General features: G+C 43.7%; 1 protein-coding gene across 1 annotated transcript in view; it reads left to right on the top strand.

Moving 5' to 3' along the window:
* LOC137430115 (procollagen-lysine,2-oxoglutarate 5-dioxygenase 2) overlaps positions 1 to 16,189 on the top strand; it is a 56,218-nt gene that overhangs the window by 7,136 nt on the left and 32,893 nt on the right. Inside the window, exons 2-5 of the mRNA XM_068120681.2 lie at positions 7,738 to 7,832; positions 12,831 to 12,967; positions 14,118 to 14,281; positions 14,403 to 14,515. Coding sequence (XP_067976782.1) covers positions 7,738 to 7,832; positions 12,831 to 12,967; positions 14,118 to 14,281; positions 14,403 to 14,515 — 509 coding nt within the window. The remainder of the gene's footprint in view (positions 1 to 7,737; positions 7,833 to 12,830; positions 12,968 to 14,117; positions 14,282 to 14,402; positions 14,516 to 16,189) is intronic.

The raw sequence follows: 16,189 nt of genomic DNA, 5'->3' as shown, positions 1-16,189 counted from the left end.
ATCAATCCTAACTATTTCCTAAATGACTTTAACAACTTTACATTACCCGGGGTCTTTCTCCTGCCAAACCATTGGCCCTCTTACACTATGGGTTCTAAAAACCAATTCCCATTGACAAAAACTGTGGTGCTTTTCAATTTGGGGTCTCACTCCCCCGATTCATCTCCCGGTGCCCTCGCACAATTTCTGGGCTGTGACGTGTAGCTCTCCCAGCAGGTCTACCCACCTGCACACCTCCACCACTGCAGTTGCCTCCGAGCTTACCTGCTCCTTACCCTAACCTATCTACCTGGGGAAGGCCCTCTGGCGCTCTCCCCACTCGGTGCCCTCTCTGGCACTGGGCTACCCGGGTCCGTCCTCCGGATCCTCGGGCCCCATCCACAACTCTACCGGCTCCCAGAGCCCACCTGCGGCCTCACCTGGCCGACATCCTCACAGTGGTGGAGTGCCCAAACCAACTACACACACTAACAGGCTACACGCCCAGCCATTTCCACAACACTAATGCACCCATCCACAATACCATTCTGCAACCGCACCACAAATGCCAATATCCAACCACAATTTACCTATACCCTCTACCTAACACTTACACTACCCGCCCCGGGTATCCGTGATGGGGGTCCACTCTTCCCCCATTCACACCTTCGCACCATCCACTCCACTCCACAATTTCCACCATTCTCACTCCATGTATTCCACACACCTGCACTTGCACACCTGTGCTCTCACACCTGGTGCCACCTGCACCCTTCTCTCTCCAAGCGCATTCGCGCTGATCCACAACACTCACTACTCATACACTGCTCCACACACCTGTCCAGCTCTCACACAGCATCATCTCATCTAACTACTCCCCTCTGAAACTTGCGCTTCCCAGTCGCCCCTTTAAACTATTGCGCTCCCACGTCATTATCATCCACACTAAACTACCTGCGTCCCCACTACAGGTATCAGTCACTAACTAAACTTAACGTTACCTAATGTCATCTTCTAGGGCCCTACACAGAATATCCTAACCCACCCGGGCTAGTTTCCACTGCCATACACCCCATAATCTATTGCGCATTTGCCCCCCGTTGTGAGGGATGACAGAGTTGCCATCCCACCACATCGGGCATCTCCCACTACCAATTTTGCACATCAAATTTCAACAAATCAAATTTTTTTTTGCCAATCACTACTCATCATCTGCCAATCATTACTGCCAATCCTTTGCCAATCATCAAATTTTGTTTTTTTTCTAATTTTGGGTCCAAAACACTATCCTCATCACCCAGTCTACTCACTAATGCCTCTCGGTGCGCCAATTCCTGTCCAAAGCCCGGCTTCGTAAAGCCAAGCCATGAATGCGGGTTGTGTGGTGCCAGCGGCTGGATACGTCCCGCATTCGGTGCAGGGTAGGAGGTTTACCCGGGCCGAGATCCCACGCACCACCTCGGCGTGGAGCCATCCAATGTCCCGATCTCGACCTGCCGGCACGTCTCAACAAAAAGTGGTCGCCATGACGACCCTTCCTATCGGGCTGCCAGCTCTGCCTAGTGGAGCACGGACGCGGCCGTTCAAAGCGAGGCCCAGCGTGGATCGCGTACGGCGGTTCTTTCGAAACTGCCGTGGTTCGGATCCCCGCTGGTCCTCGCGGCACGCGAAGCTGCCCGACGCGCACCGAGGGCCCGATTCGGCTATACGTCGTTCTAACCTCTAACCTGGTTACCGTCGATGCCTCACCTGGATGCTTACGCGCATACGCTACCCCTTTCTTGCTCATACCTCCAGCTGTTCCCATACTCCTCGTACCTTTCCTTACACACCTCGGTACACTCATTCCGCTCACCGACTTGGTCACACACCTGACCACCGAACACCTTGGCACACATTCGTCGCTCGCACACCTCACCAACACACCTCTTCGTGCCCCTTTCTCGGTCACCTCCTTTGTGACAATCACAGGTGTGCTCTCACCCGCACACCCAACCACGTGCCTCACTACCAATTCCAGCGTGCATTCCCACTCACGCTCTACCATTCCAGGTGTGCATCCTTCCATTCCAGGTGTACATCCTCGCTCACCTGTCATAACCAACTCACGCTCCGTGTCACTCTCACTACTTCCACCTCCATTCTTGACAGCGCACTCACCCTTACTCTCGACGGCACACTCTTTCCTCATGCACCCGTCCGTTACACACCTTTCTCGCGCACACTCTCCCGTTACATCCTCTGTAACACTCACCACAGGCGTGCATTCTTCCTTGCCTTTGACAGCGCACTCTTTCCCCATGCACCTGTCCGTCACACACCTTTCTCGCGCACACTCTTGCGCACACTCTCCCGTCACACCCTCTGTAACACTTACCACACCGCGCTTCCATGTGCTCCCTCGCACACGCGCTACGACCGACTCACTCTCGCCAGCACCCTCACTCCTTGGCACGCACTTTTTCCTCACACACCCCAGAATCGGACTTTCTCGCACACCTCCTTTTTCGCACACCAGACCTGTCGCACACTTCACCAACGGCCTCTCACGAACACCCGGGTCCATCTCGACCCCCAAGCTCCTTAAATCCCCTGGCGCATCATACGCACGACCATATTGGTCACCACTTACCCCGGGTCCTCTTCCTCTTCGCTTCTCCTCCATCACCTGCGAATCCCTCATCCGGTTAATGAGCACATCATCACGATCCAAACACAGACTTTGGACCAATTCTTTTACTTCCTCCTTTATCTCTTTCTTATCCTCTCTCCGTCGCTTCTTAATTTCGCTCACCCCTTCTTCCACTTCTTCTAATTTCTGCTTCACCTCCTTCATCTCCTCGTGCGCCCCTTTAAGTTCTTCCTCTAACTCCACTTAATTTTTTTCTATGTGCTCCCGCACCTCCCGCTCTTTAACCTCCATCACCTCTACCACCTTGTCCATTTTCCTCGTCAGGTCCTCATGTACCGTCTGACACTCTTTTTTAATTACCCCTACGTCCTTTTTCATCTCCTTCTGTGTCGATTTTAAACCCTCTATTACCGCTGTGTTCTTCTTTACCTGGTCCCCCAACTCCTTTTGTCCCACTGTCAGTTGTTCTACTCCCAGCGTCAACTCCTCTATACCCCCTTGCAATTTTACAGTCCCCTTTCTCACCTCCTTCTCCATGCGCTCCTTACAGTGCCTCACCTCCTCGCGCACTCCTCCGACCTCCTCACTCACACCTCTTCTGATCTCTTCTCCCATCACTTGCATCTCCTGCCCAGATGCCACCCTCATCTGCTCCATTTCCTCCCTGTGAGCATCCAGTTTGGTTTCTACCCCCATTCTGACCCCCTCTATCTGCTGCCCCATTTGGTTAACTTCCCTTTCCGCTTGGTCCCTCATGTCCCTCAATTTGCCTTCCATACTGTTTTCTAACCCCTCTAACCCCTTTTGCATCCCTTCCATTTGATTCTCTTGAGCGGCCATTCTGTTTTCTACCCCCATTAACCCCTCCTGTATTTCCCCTAATCTATTGTCTAATCCCTCAAATTTGTTTCCTAATCCCTCTATTCTACTCCCTAACCCTCCGATCTGGGCCCCCATGTCCTCCCTCAATTTCTCGCTATTGGACCCCATTTCGCCCCCCATGACCCCCAATTCGTCCCTCATTGCCCCCATACTGTTTTTCATTTCTTCATTATTCTTGTCCATAAGGGCCTTCATTTGCATTAAAAAAAGGTTCAAATCCACCGGTGGCGCTACCACGGTCGCGGGCGCGGTCGCCGTGGCCATGTGCGAGGCGCCATTTTGCGCGCCCATAACCTCGTGCGCGACGACGCCATTTTGCGACCATGCTACCCTCACTGCTTCGCTCTCCTCATGTCCCTCAATTTGGTCCTGGATCGACCCTGCCTCACTCTCCTCTACCGGAACCCAGCCGTCTTGGTCTGCCATAGCGCGACTTTCAAAATTCGGGTTTTTATTTTTTTTGTAAAACACAATTAAATTTCGCTGTTATAATTTCGAGCGCGTGGAACGCGCTCCGGGACCGATCCCACTTCCCGACACCAATTGTTACGGACACGACTTAGATGTTATGATGGGCCGAGCGGAATGGCCGCCGTGTTCGCACAAGTTACCCGATTACACTCGAACGTTGGCCGAATCGTGCTACGCTAGATCAATGAAGGAAAGGACACAACGGCTGGGTTAAATGACACGACACCAGGGGTACAGTTCTCAAGACCTCCGGAGGAGGATATAATATGGTTATGCAGAACGTTTAGATTACACGGCACAGAGGTACAGCACAGAAAGATGGGCACTTATACACGGTCTTATCTTAGCCCCGACAGACCACAGACAAACGGGACAAGACTGACTCACACAGGGATTGCTGGCAAGGAAGGGCAGGCAGTCGATGGCTCAAGGTGCACCTTGGCTCAGGGGCAGAATCGACCCGGTCCGGTCCAGAGAGGCGGGAGGTATCTGTCAGCGCTAGGAGGTGGCGTCCTTTCTTCTTCGTAGCTGAGGCACATCTGACGTCACCTCCGTCTTCCTGCGCATGTCCAGCGGGGAGTGACACGCCCTCGGCTCGTTAGCTCCGCCCCAGATGGAATCGGTCCGCCGCTTCTTATTGGGTGCGGGGGGTTACCGGGCTACCGCCCTTGACGAGGAGCTGACAGTGAGCCCCTGTGTGGTAACCCCGTCGGAGCACATGGTCAATGGCGGCTAACCAAGCCGGAGTGAGGACGCGCACTCCCCGTGCCGCTGTTGTTGTTGTTGGTGTTGTTGTTTCATGAGGAAGAGATGCGGGGAGGTATTGGGAGGTCCTAAACTTACTAATGGTGCCATACAATCACATTCTGGTGCAACGAAGAGTCAGAATTAATGGAAACGAGTCCTTAACTGACATAGACTAAGAATAACTAGCAAGATGTCCTATAGTTGTCTACGTGAGATGCGGTGAACCTGGGCACGACATTTAATGGGGGAAAAAGGGGAAGGTCGGGGCTACAGAGTGTTGTTTACAGACAATGGGACTAGGGAATGGGGGATTGGGGATAGTTGGGGAGTATTGGGGAAATAGGGGAATATTTACAAGCGGATATGGATGGAGGCCAAATCCCATATCCGCAACAATATATACATATACAATATACAATATATAATATACAATATACAATATACATAGTATACATATACAATGTATACATATACAATATATACATATACATATACATATATGTACATATACATATAGTATACATATAGTATATACATATATACATATATACATATATACATATGTATATATGTATATATACATATATGTATATATATATACATATATGTATTATACATATATACATATATACATATATACATATATACATTATACATACATGTATACATACATACATACATACATACATGTATACATACATACATATGTATATGTATACATGTATACATATGTATACATACATACATGTATACATGTATGTATACATATACATATGTATATGTATACATACATACATATACATGTATACATACATACATGTATACATGTATACATACATTATACATACATACATGTATACATTATACATACATGTATATATACATATATACATTATACATACATATATGTATATATATATACATATATGTATATATATATACATATATACATATATACATATATACATATATATATATACATATATACATATATACATATATATATACATATATACATATATACATATATATATACATATATACATATATACATATATACATATATACATACATATATACATATATACATATATACATACATATATACATATATACATATAGTATACATATACATATAGTATATATACATATACATATAGTATACATATACAATATACAATATATACATATACAATATAATATATATACAATATACAATATATATACAATATAATATATATACAATATAATATAATATATATACAATATACAATATACAATATACAATATAATATATATATATACAATATACAGTATATACAATATAATTATACAATGTATATACATTAATATATAATGTGCATTATACAATGTCCATTATACAATATAGAATATAGTCCATTATACAATATATAATGTGTGTGTGTGTGTCACCGTCCAATATAAAAATTCACGTCCACTCAGCCACTTCCACTAGGCCTAGCTAGCGCACACGTTCGCCTATTCAGTTCTTGCGCTAACTAAAATGGCGGCGTGAGCGCGCGAGCGGGGCCACCGCTGTGTGTGTGTCGTGAACGGGCATAGTTCTTCTACGTCTATTTGAGTTCTGTGGTGGAGATGCAGCCTCGGACCATCTGCTGTGAACAACACCACTGTTCTTACAGCACATCCTGTTGCCGCGAATATTGTGTTTGAATGCGCCAGGCCGGCATCTCATGTTGTGCATCTTTGATTATTATTCCAGTGAAAGAATTTGGAATTGGAATGGTGACTCTGCTCTGATCCATCTACCTCATCACCCTGCACAATCACACCGGAATACTATTATAGTGCAACACGCGCAACAGCCAATGGCTGTTCAAGAAGTGATTTGGCATGCAGCGGAGAGGGCACTGCTTTCGCCAGTGTGCCAATGATTACGCTGCCGCGTGCCAATGGTGGCACGCGTGCCTAAGGTTGCCGACCCCTGCTCTAGATAGTGGCAAATCCCCACTGTACACATCAGAGATAACACTACACATGATGTATTATAGCGGTGAGCTATGAACGCTCCTCCTCTGGCCCCGCTCGTTTCCTATAACTATGAGAATAGATTTACTCTGTCAGAGACGAGCCATGACTTATGAAAGTTATAAATTGTAACTACTGCATAATAGTGGCACCACACAAAGTTATCTGGCCCTCTTTCCTTGGAAGCTACACAAGTACTTTGATTAAACAGAGAGTCTGTTTCCTCTTGATCGTCCCTCTTCTTTAACGTTTCTAATAATTCCCGCCTTCCTGAAGGCTGCATGGTCGGCCGGGGGAACTATTGGGGCCCCCCAAGCCTTTCATGAACTGGCTGGCCAGGTCTGACCTTTAACTGGCAGGAATTTGTAGTTTGCTCAGGGTGCCTGTGGGGGGCTTACACTCTGTGGGATCTTTAACTTCCAGCGACGCCGCCGGTGCTGCCTGAAGTGTCCTCCGACTTAGCAGCCATGTGATGGATGAAACACCAGGGTGACAGTTTATAGCTGGGTGAAGATTTGACCCCAGGCCAGACAGCTCAGACAATTTCACAAACAGTACCTCTAAGCTATCGTGCCAGCCCCTAATTTCCCTTTGGTAGTGATTGTTATATGTATATTTTATATTCTAACCCTTTGAATCTTATTAAACATAAAAATGTATTCTGATACAAACGTCCCTTGCTGGTTGATGCTTCGCTGTTCCTGTGTTATTACACTCTTATGACACTGGTGTGTGTTGAAAATATTTCCAGTTTACAATTGCTCTTTCCAAATAATTGAATGTTTCCACTTCAGTTGAGTTGTACTTTTTTATTTTTCTGTTTCTCCCATGGTCTTGTCCTAACTCGAACTGTCCCTTACATTCCAGTGATTCCATCACCTTTTAATGTGGCACGTGGTCACCGTGCTGTAACTTGCCACGTCTCCTTTTTATTTTGCTTCTTTTTCGCACTAGGATTTTAAAAAGAGTTTAACTTTCTCCACTTGTACTCGATTCCTTCACCACCTTCCCTATAGAGAGCAAGCTTCTTGTCATCACTGTCGCAACAGACCCCACAGATGGCTTCAGACGTTTCATGAAAACAGCCAAAGACTTTAACTACACCATCAAGGTATGCCTGTGTGGTTTTGTGAGTCACAATGAATGTGATTGGTTCAAAACTAAAGTGAAAGTCTGAGCCTAAGCTCTAGAGAAGATTTAAATTTAAGTTTGGTTGTTATTATTAACTCTGTTACGTAGCTAATGGTGGGAATAAAGCTGCACAGTCTGTCGTTAAAATGATTGGTATTTATTGCGCACTGATTTTAAATGACGTCACAATACAGAATGGATGTAGAACAGAAGAGAAATTTGCTTTCAATTAATTAATTAATTAATGATTGGCAACACTGCAAGGATAAATATGAGTGTTTTCTTTTTCCTGCAATGTTATTTTGTTTTTCAGCATATCGTTATCTACAAGGCCATCTCTGCATTCTTGCAAGAAAACGAGGGGCTATGCGACCCACAATTTTTATGAGACCCTCAAACCGTAACTGAGAGAAATAGCAGAAACTCCACACTACGAGTAGGGTGTCTCATTTGTATAAAAATATTTACCATATTTTCGGGTATATTAACCACATATTTTATCGGCAAAAAAGTTCAAAACTAGAACGCCACTCAGTAGAGTGCATACTCCCGCCGTGGGTGGCCGCTGCTGAGCCCTATCTTCCAATGGTAAAAAATTCCTGGATCCAGAATAATATCCTGAGCTTCACCAAAAACTAATCAATTCTTCCTTATCCCAAGGGCAATAATCCCACCAACTTTCATCCAAATCCGTTCAGAACTTTTCCAGATATCTTGTTCACAAACACACGAACATACAAACACACATACGTGCACACACACACACACACACACACACACACACACACACACACACACACACACACACACACACACACACACGGACACTATCGAATGCATTACTCCCTGGCGGGAGTAATTTATGGATGTGGTTTATACACAGATATATATATATACATATTGTATACTAAGTCGAAGCTCATGTAAGAGCTAACACATAGAACATGTAATAGGGAGCGGGACACAAGAGGGGGCGAGAGACGGGAACACGACAACAGTATGGAACAGGGACATCAGGAGATCTGTGGAAGGGAGAGGGCTGGGGCGGGATACATAGGATAATCAAGATGAATGCTACAAGGACTTTCAGGAAAGAAAACTGAATTTGAAGGAGGTCGATGGTATTGGAGGACGAGGGGAGGATCCTTTGAAGGAGGAGGTGGATTTGGGTGTATTAATGGGGGTAGAAAAGATCAAGGTTTTGGATGGGGAAAGATAAGAGATGGTGATGAACAGCTGTTTTGAAAATCTGGAGGGAGGAGTGGGATTGAAGAGAGTGTGGGCGTTTGTTCCAGAGGCGGGAAAAGGAGGAATGAAAGAGTGAAGGTCTTAAAAACAATCAATGCTGAATTTCAATTATATTCCAATTATCATTTTGATCAGATATTTCTGGGGAAAAGTGTGGCTTATACACAAGTGATTACGATAAATTGACCATAACCTTTCCAACCAAGTGAATCAATTACTGGCTTTCCAACGGTATCATTTTTATTACTTGCGAAGGTATACAAGAACTTCGCATTGCTGTTGTTGTTGTTGTTGTTGTTGGTGGGATGCTTGTTGGGGTCGATTTTTGAAATGTACACCCATTGGTATCGGACAGCTGCATCTGTCGCTTCACTCCACCTCCCATAGTATTGAGACAAAACATCTTGGTTTTTTGGGGGGCCTAACACAATAGGTCTGTAGGCCTTTGCTGATTCTACACTGTCCGGCCTTGTTGCATCAGATTGCCATTGGCTTTGTTTCGGTCATGTTAAATATTTTGTAAGGTTTAATCAAGCCAGGAAGTGCCTCCCTAAAATAAAAAAAGCATTAAAGAATTTTTGAACGGCCCCATATGCGCGTAAAATGCAAGTTTCCCAATCGGCCCATTACCGGATACTTAAAGCCAATTCACTCGCGCTTAATGTCAAAGTCCCGTACCTCCACGATGAATTACCATATACAGGTTTTTATGAACGAAAGGTGTATTACCACAGAGAGCGGAATGGCGGAAGAGAGAGAGAGAGACACACACACACACAGACATAGACAAAACTGAGGTAACAGATATATAATAAATCCCCTCCTCGGAATTACAATGATCTTATCTTATATCTATCTAATCTTATTCTTTCACATGGGAACACGGGACAGACATGGCTCTCTCTAATCTTATTCTTTTACATGGGAACACGGGACAGACACGGCTCTATCTAATATTATTCATTCGCATGGGAAAACGGGACAGACACGGCTCCATCTAATATTATTCATTCACATGGGAACATGGGACAGACATGGCTCTATCTAATCTTATTCATTCACATGGGAACACGGGACAGACATGGCTCTATCTAATCATAATATGCATTCACATGGAAACACGGGACAGACACTGCTCTGTCTAATATTATTAATTCACAAGGGAACACGGGACAGACACGGCTATATCTAATATTATTAATTCACAAGGGAACACGGGACAGACACGGCTATATCTAATATTATTTTTTCACATGGGAACACGGGACAGACACAGCTCAATCTAATCTCATTCATTCACATGGGAACACGGGACAGACACAGCTCTATCTAATATTATTCATTCACATGGGAACACGGGACAGACACGGCTCTATCTAATATTGTTCACTCACATGGAAACACGGGACAGACACGGCTCTATGTAATCATATTCATTCACATGGGAACATGGGACAGACATGGCTCTATCTAATATTATTCATTCACATGGGAACATGGAACAGACACGGCTCTATCTAATATTATTCATTCACATGGGAACATGGGACAGACACGGCTATATCTAATATTATTAATTCACAAGGGAACACGGGACAGACACGGCTATATCTAATATTATTTTTTCACATGGGAACACGGGACAGACACAGCTCAATCTAATCTCATTCATTCACATGGGAACACGGGACAGACACAGCTCTATCTAATATTATTCATTCACATGGGAACACGGGACAGACACGGCTCTATCTAATATTGTTCACTCACATGGAAACACGGGACAGACACGGCTCTATGTAATCATATTCATTCACATGGGAACATGGGACAGACATGGCTCTATCTAATATTATTCATTCACATGGGAACATGGAACAGACACGGCTCTATCTAATATTATTCATTCACATGGGAACATGGGACAGACACGGCTCTATCTAATCTTATTCTTTCACATGGGAACACGGAACAGACATGGCTCTATCTAATATTATTCATTCACATGGGAACATGGGACAGACACGGCTCTATCTAATATTATTCATTCACATGGGAACACGGCACAGACACAGCTCTATCTAATATTATTCATTCACATGGGAACACGGAACAGACATGGCTCTATCTAATATTATTCATTCATATGGGAACACGGGACAGACACTGCTCTATCTAATATTATTCATTCACATGGGAACACGGGACAGACACTGCTCTATCTAATATTATTCATTCACATGGGAACACGGGACAGACATGGCTTGATCTAATATTATTCATTCACATGGGAACATGGGACAGACACGGCTCTAATCTTATTCATTGACATGGGAACACGGAACAGACATGGCTGTCCCTAATATTATCCATTCACATGGGAACACGGGACAGACACGGCTCTAATCGTATTCATTGACATGGGAACACGGAACAGACATGGCTCGACCTAATATTATCCATTCACATGGGAACATGGGACAGACACGGCTCTATCTAATATTATTCATTCACATGGGAACATGGGACAGACACGGCTCTATCTAATCATATTCATTCACATGGGAACATAGGACAGACATGGCTTGATCTAATATTATTCATTGGCATGGGAACACGGGACAGACACTGCTCTATCTAATCTTATTCATTCACATGGGAACACGGGACAGACATGGCTTGATCTAATATTATTCATTCACATGGGAACATGGGACAGACATGGCTCTATCTAATCATATTCATTCACATGGGAACATAGGACAGACATGGCTTGATCTAATATTATTCATTCACATGGGAACATGGGACAGACACGGCTCTATCTAATCTTATTCACTCACATGGGAACACAGGACAGACACGGCTCTAATCTTATTCATTGACATGGGAACACGGAACAGACATGGCTGTCCCTAATATTATCCATTCACATGGGAACACGGGACAGACACGGCTCTAATCGTATTCATTGACATGGGAACACGGAACAGACATGGCTCGACCTAATATTATCCATTCACATGGTAACGTTGAGGTTTAAACCTGTCCTGCCTCCCCCCAGGCCCTCTCCCTCCAAAAACATCTCCCGATGTCCCTGCTCTCAAATGTTGTGTTTGTGTGCTTCCTCCCCTTCTCTCCCCATCTTGTCGACTGCTCCCCTTTTTATATACTTTGTTTGCTTGTTTGTTTGATTTTGTTTGTTTGATAAATGTTAGCTCTTTCACGAGCCTCGACTCTGTACACCAAAAAAACCCCAAAAAAAACCAAAAAAAAAACGTGGCACAGACATGGCTCTACCTAATCTAATTAAATGAATCTTTCGTTTTCGAACGGAACCATTTTTATTATTCTACGACAACAGAATGAAGCGTTTAGAATGAAGCGTGACACATGGGAGGATGGATGCTTCTCTTTATAGTAATAGTTGATATTGCCATCGACAACTATAAGGACAATTTTTAAAGTTGTTTCTCATATGATAACAGGGAATCAGATTTATTTTCAACTTTGAAAGTGATTTGTTGCTAAAATGTACCTTAACTCCTTGGAAAATAGATCACAGTGCCACTTAAGTTATTTGTATCTCTCATGAAAACAAAATTACTCAATCATCCCTTCATTGCTGGGGATTCTTGAGAAACAAGTACAAAATATACTATTGGCTACATCATGTGTCAATTTATATCTGAATCTTGCTTACTATTATATCATCCTATAACTGCACCAGGTCTTGGGGATGGAGGAAATGTGGAAGGGTGGTGATGTTCTTCGGACACTCGGTGGGGGACAGAAGGTTCGCCTGCTTCGGAAGGAAATGGAGAGAATTGGTCCAAAGGATGATCTCATCATCTTGTTTGTTGATAGGTAGGAAAGCTTGGGGTGGACCTCCTTGACTTCACGTATTCTTTGTTTCTCTGTTCTCATAATCTCCTTTACATTTTATTTCCACTCTCTATGAGTATTTTGCTCACTTGTGTAATTGCTGTGTTACATCTACAAGGGGAGGCCTTTTTATGGAATTTTAATCCTGATTTATTTTTGAAATTTTTCCGCGATAGTAAACCCCTGTCTAGTATCGGACATACATACTAGTCCCATTGGAATAAATATGTAATTATAAATGGATTGTATTGTGCAGCAAGATAATATTGATAAAAACAATCTGTCATCAAATAAATTGTTCTGTCCTATTCTGTCCTATAAGTGAAGTTCTGCCCCTCTAAGAGTTTCACTTTCCTCAGCCTTCAAAAAGAAAGCGAGCAACAGCCAGTATTTAGGATTCTTCTCTTTCTGGTGTTTATGCAATAAAGGGAAGCACTTCTCTGCTAAGTAACAATGGCTGATTATTTTAACGATGTAGTGCCAAATGTAGTTCTCAATAAAACTTTAGCCTTGTAAGCTACGGGTATTTAAAACTCGCTCTTCTACTGTGTTGTATCCAGTATTGCGTATGCAACACTTCCCTCTCCAGGCCTGAGAAGGTTATCTGCATTCGTCCAGTAACATTGATTTTTGACTTCCCAGCTCCATTTTCAGCACCCTTTGACTCGTTTATCTCTCCTCGTTTTTTTCTCTCATCTGTTGAACCAATATTGATTTTTTTTGATTTGATTGTTTTTTGATTTGATGATTGATTGATGATTGATTTGATTGATTTTTGATTGATTTTGTTGAGCCTGTTGTTGTTGAACCAACTCCCAGTGACCCTCCTCTCATGCTCTCCCTCCAGTCCTTCAATACGGTAGATAATTACCTTTTCTTAATTTCTCAATTACTTCGAAGCTTTCATAATCTTAAGAAGGCTGCAGCAGTTGCCCTTGTTTATAATGTTGCTGTTTTATCTGTCTCCCTTGCTCACCTGTTTTTGTACACCTTGCTGATGGGGTTGTCAGGCTCTTGCTCATGAGCTCATCGACCTCTGCATGAATAATGCTGTAACGATGCTCAATATGTTGACAAAAGGAATTGGACAAAGTTACAACTTTCTCTTCATTTTACTCACTCTTGGGTGTAGCTACGATGTGATCTTTGCAAGCAGCCCTAATGAACTGCTCAAGAAGTTCTGGCAAAGCGGACATCGCCTCGTGTTCTCCGCTGAAGCATTTGTTTGGCCGGATGCCAGGCTTCGGGACAGTTACCCAGTTGTCCGTATGGGGAAACGGTTTCTCAACTCTGGTGGTGAGACCCAAACGAATTGTGGCATTGCTTCAGAAATGTCATTCAGAAATAACATTGTATTGTTCAATAACATCTCATGTGGTGTACTGTGTTGTGCTCTGCATCTATCTGCTGTGTGTAGCATTCATCGGACTTGCGTCAGATGTGCACTCCATGGTGGGGCGCTGGGAGGGAGAGGACGATGATGATGATCAACTTTTCTATACACAGCTCTATCTGGATCCCTCTGTGCGGGTATGATTGTAGGGAGGTAAAATCAGTAGGGTTTGGATGCAGTGAAGAGATGAGAGATTATGAAAGCTTAATATTATGATTATGAAATTATGAGATTGAAATATTATGAGATTATGAGAGATTATGAGAGATTATGATGAGATTATGAGAGATTATGAAAGATTATTAAAGATTATCAAATTGAAATATAGACCTGAAGAATGGCACAAAAATGTATACAAGGGTAATTCTTCATTTCTAACAAAGTAGCATATAACAGGGAAGAAAGAAATTACACCATGGCTCAATAATGAAGTGCAATTGACCAATCAACAAGCTTTCCAGGTAGGTGCTGGAATAAGAAAGAGTGTTCATCTTCCATCAAGGCTTTGTTGAGTCCACAGCCAATCAGACACTTACTTTTGTGTGTAGGCTTGTACTTTGATGAATATTGAGGATATGAAAGATCATTACACGCAAGTCCTAATTCAGCCTGTAGTGTATTACCACAGTTCGGACCGTGGCATGTTCACGCAATTCAGCCTGTGGTGTGATTGTACAATTCTGCCCATGAATCATTAGCATAGCGCTATTCGGCCAGTGATCTGATGGTGTAATTCGGCCAGTGGCACGTTGGCATAATTCGGTCCGATGAGCATTGGCATAATTAGGACCGTGGCACATTGGCATAATTTGGACCGTGGCACATTGGCGTAATTCGGCCAGTGGGGCATTGATGTAATTTGGCCAGTGGTGCAATAGTGGAATTTGGCCAGTGGCGTGTTGGCGTAATTTGACCCCTGTGGCGCGATCGCACAATTCAGCCCGTGTGGCGGGATTGCATAATTTGTCTTGTCTGGTGCAATCCCGTCATTCACCCCATGTGGCACATTGGCATAATTCGGCCCATCATCCCCTTCGCGCAATTTGGCTTATGGCACCTTTACACAATTCAGCTTGAGGTGCCCTTGCGCAATGCATCCTGTAGCTCATTTGCGCAACCTGGCCCGTAGCACGTTCACGCAGTTGGCCCATGGCACACTCTTGCAATTTGGCCCGTGGCACATTTAGCACTTACAAGGATAGATGATTGATTGTATGCGATATCTTATGATTATGGAGCAAACGTATATGGTTATGTATGTATGTATGTATGTATGCATGTATGTATGTTTATAACCAAAACGTATTCCTCTTGAAATATATATAAAACCGAAAACACAGTCCATGAAGCCATGAGGCGCTGAGGTGGTGAAGCCATGTGACAATATATAAATTAATTACGTACTGTTTGAACGCTGGTTGCATCCTGTCTATTAATTGCGTAGTCTATGAATTACGTCCTGTTGGAATATACCTTTCGACCCTTTAGACTGCTGAGACCCTTTAGACCTTTGAAGACCCTTATGTCCCCCAAGACCTTAAGACCCTGAAGACCCTTAAATACCCAAAAGACTCAGAACACCCAAAATAACCCACAACAACAACAAACAACAGGCATTTTAAGGCCATTTCCCCTGCTAGAGTGGGGGTTAGCCGCTAGAGCGGGGGTTACCCAAAATACCCTGATGACCAAAAATACCCCGAAGACCCTTAAATACCCTGAATACTCAAAATACCCCAAAGGACCCAGAAGACCCAAAGGACCCAAAGGATCCAAAATACTGCAGAGACCCAAAGGTCCTTGAATACCCA

Source organism: Myxine glutinosa, chromosome 6, assembly GCF_964187855.1.
Source record: "Myxine glutinosa chromosome 6, kmMyxGlut1.1, whole genome shotgun sequence".
Classification (NCBI taxonomy): domain Eukaryota; kingdom Metazoa; phylum Chordata; class Myxini; order Myxiniformes; family Myxinidae; genus Myxine; species Myxine glutinosa.
This window is presented reverse-complemented; position numbering and strand designations above follow the sequence as displayed.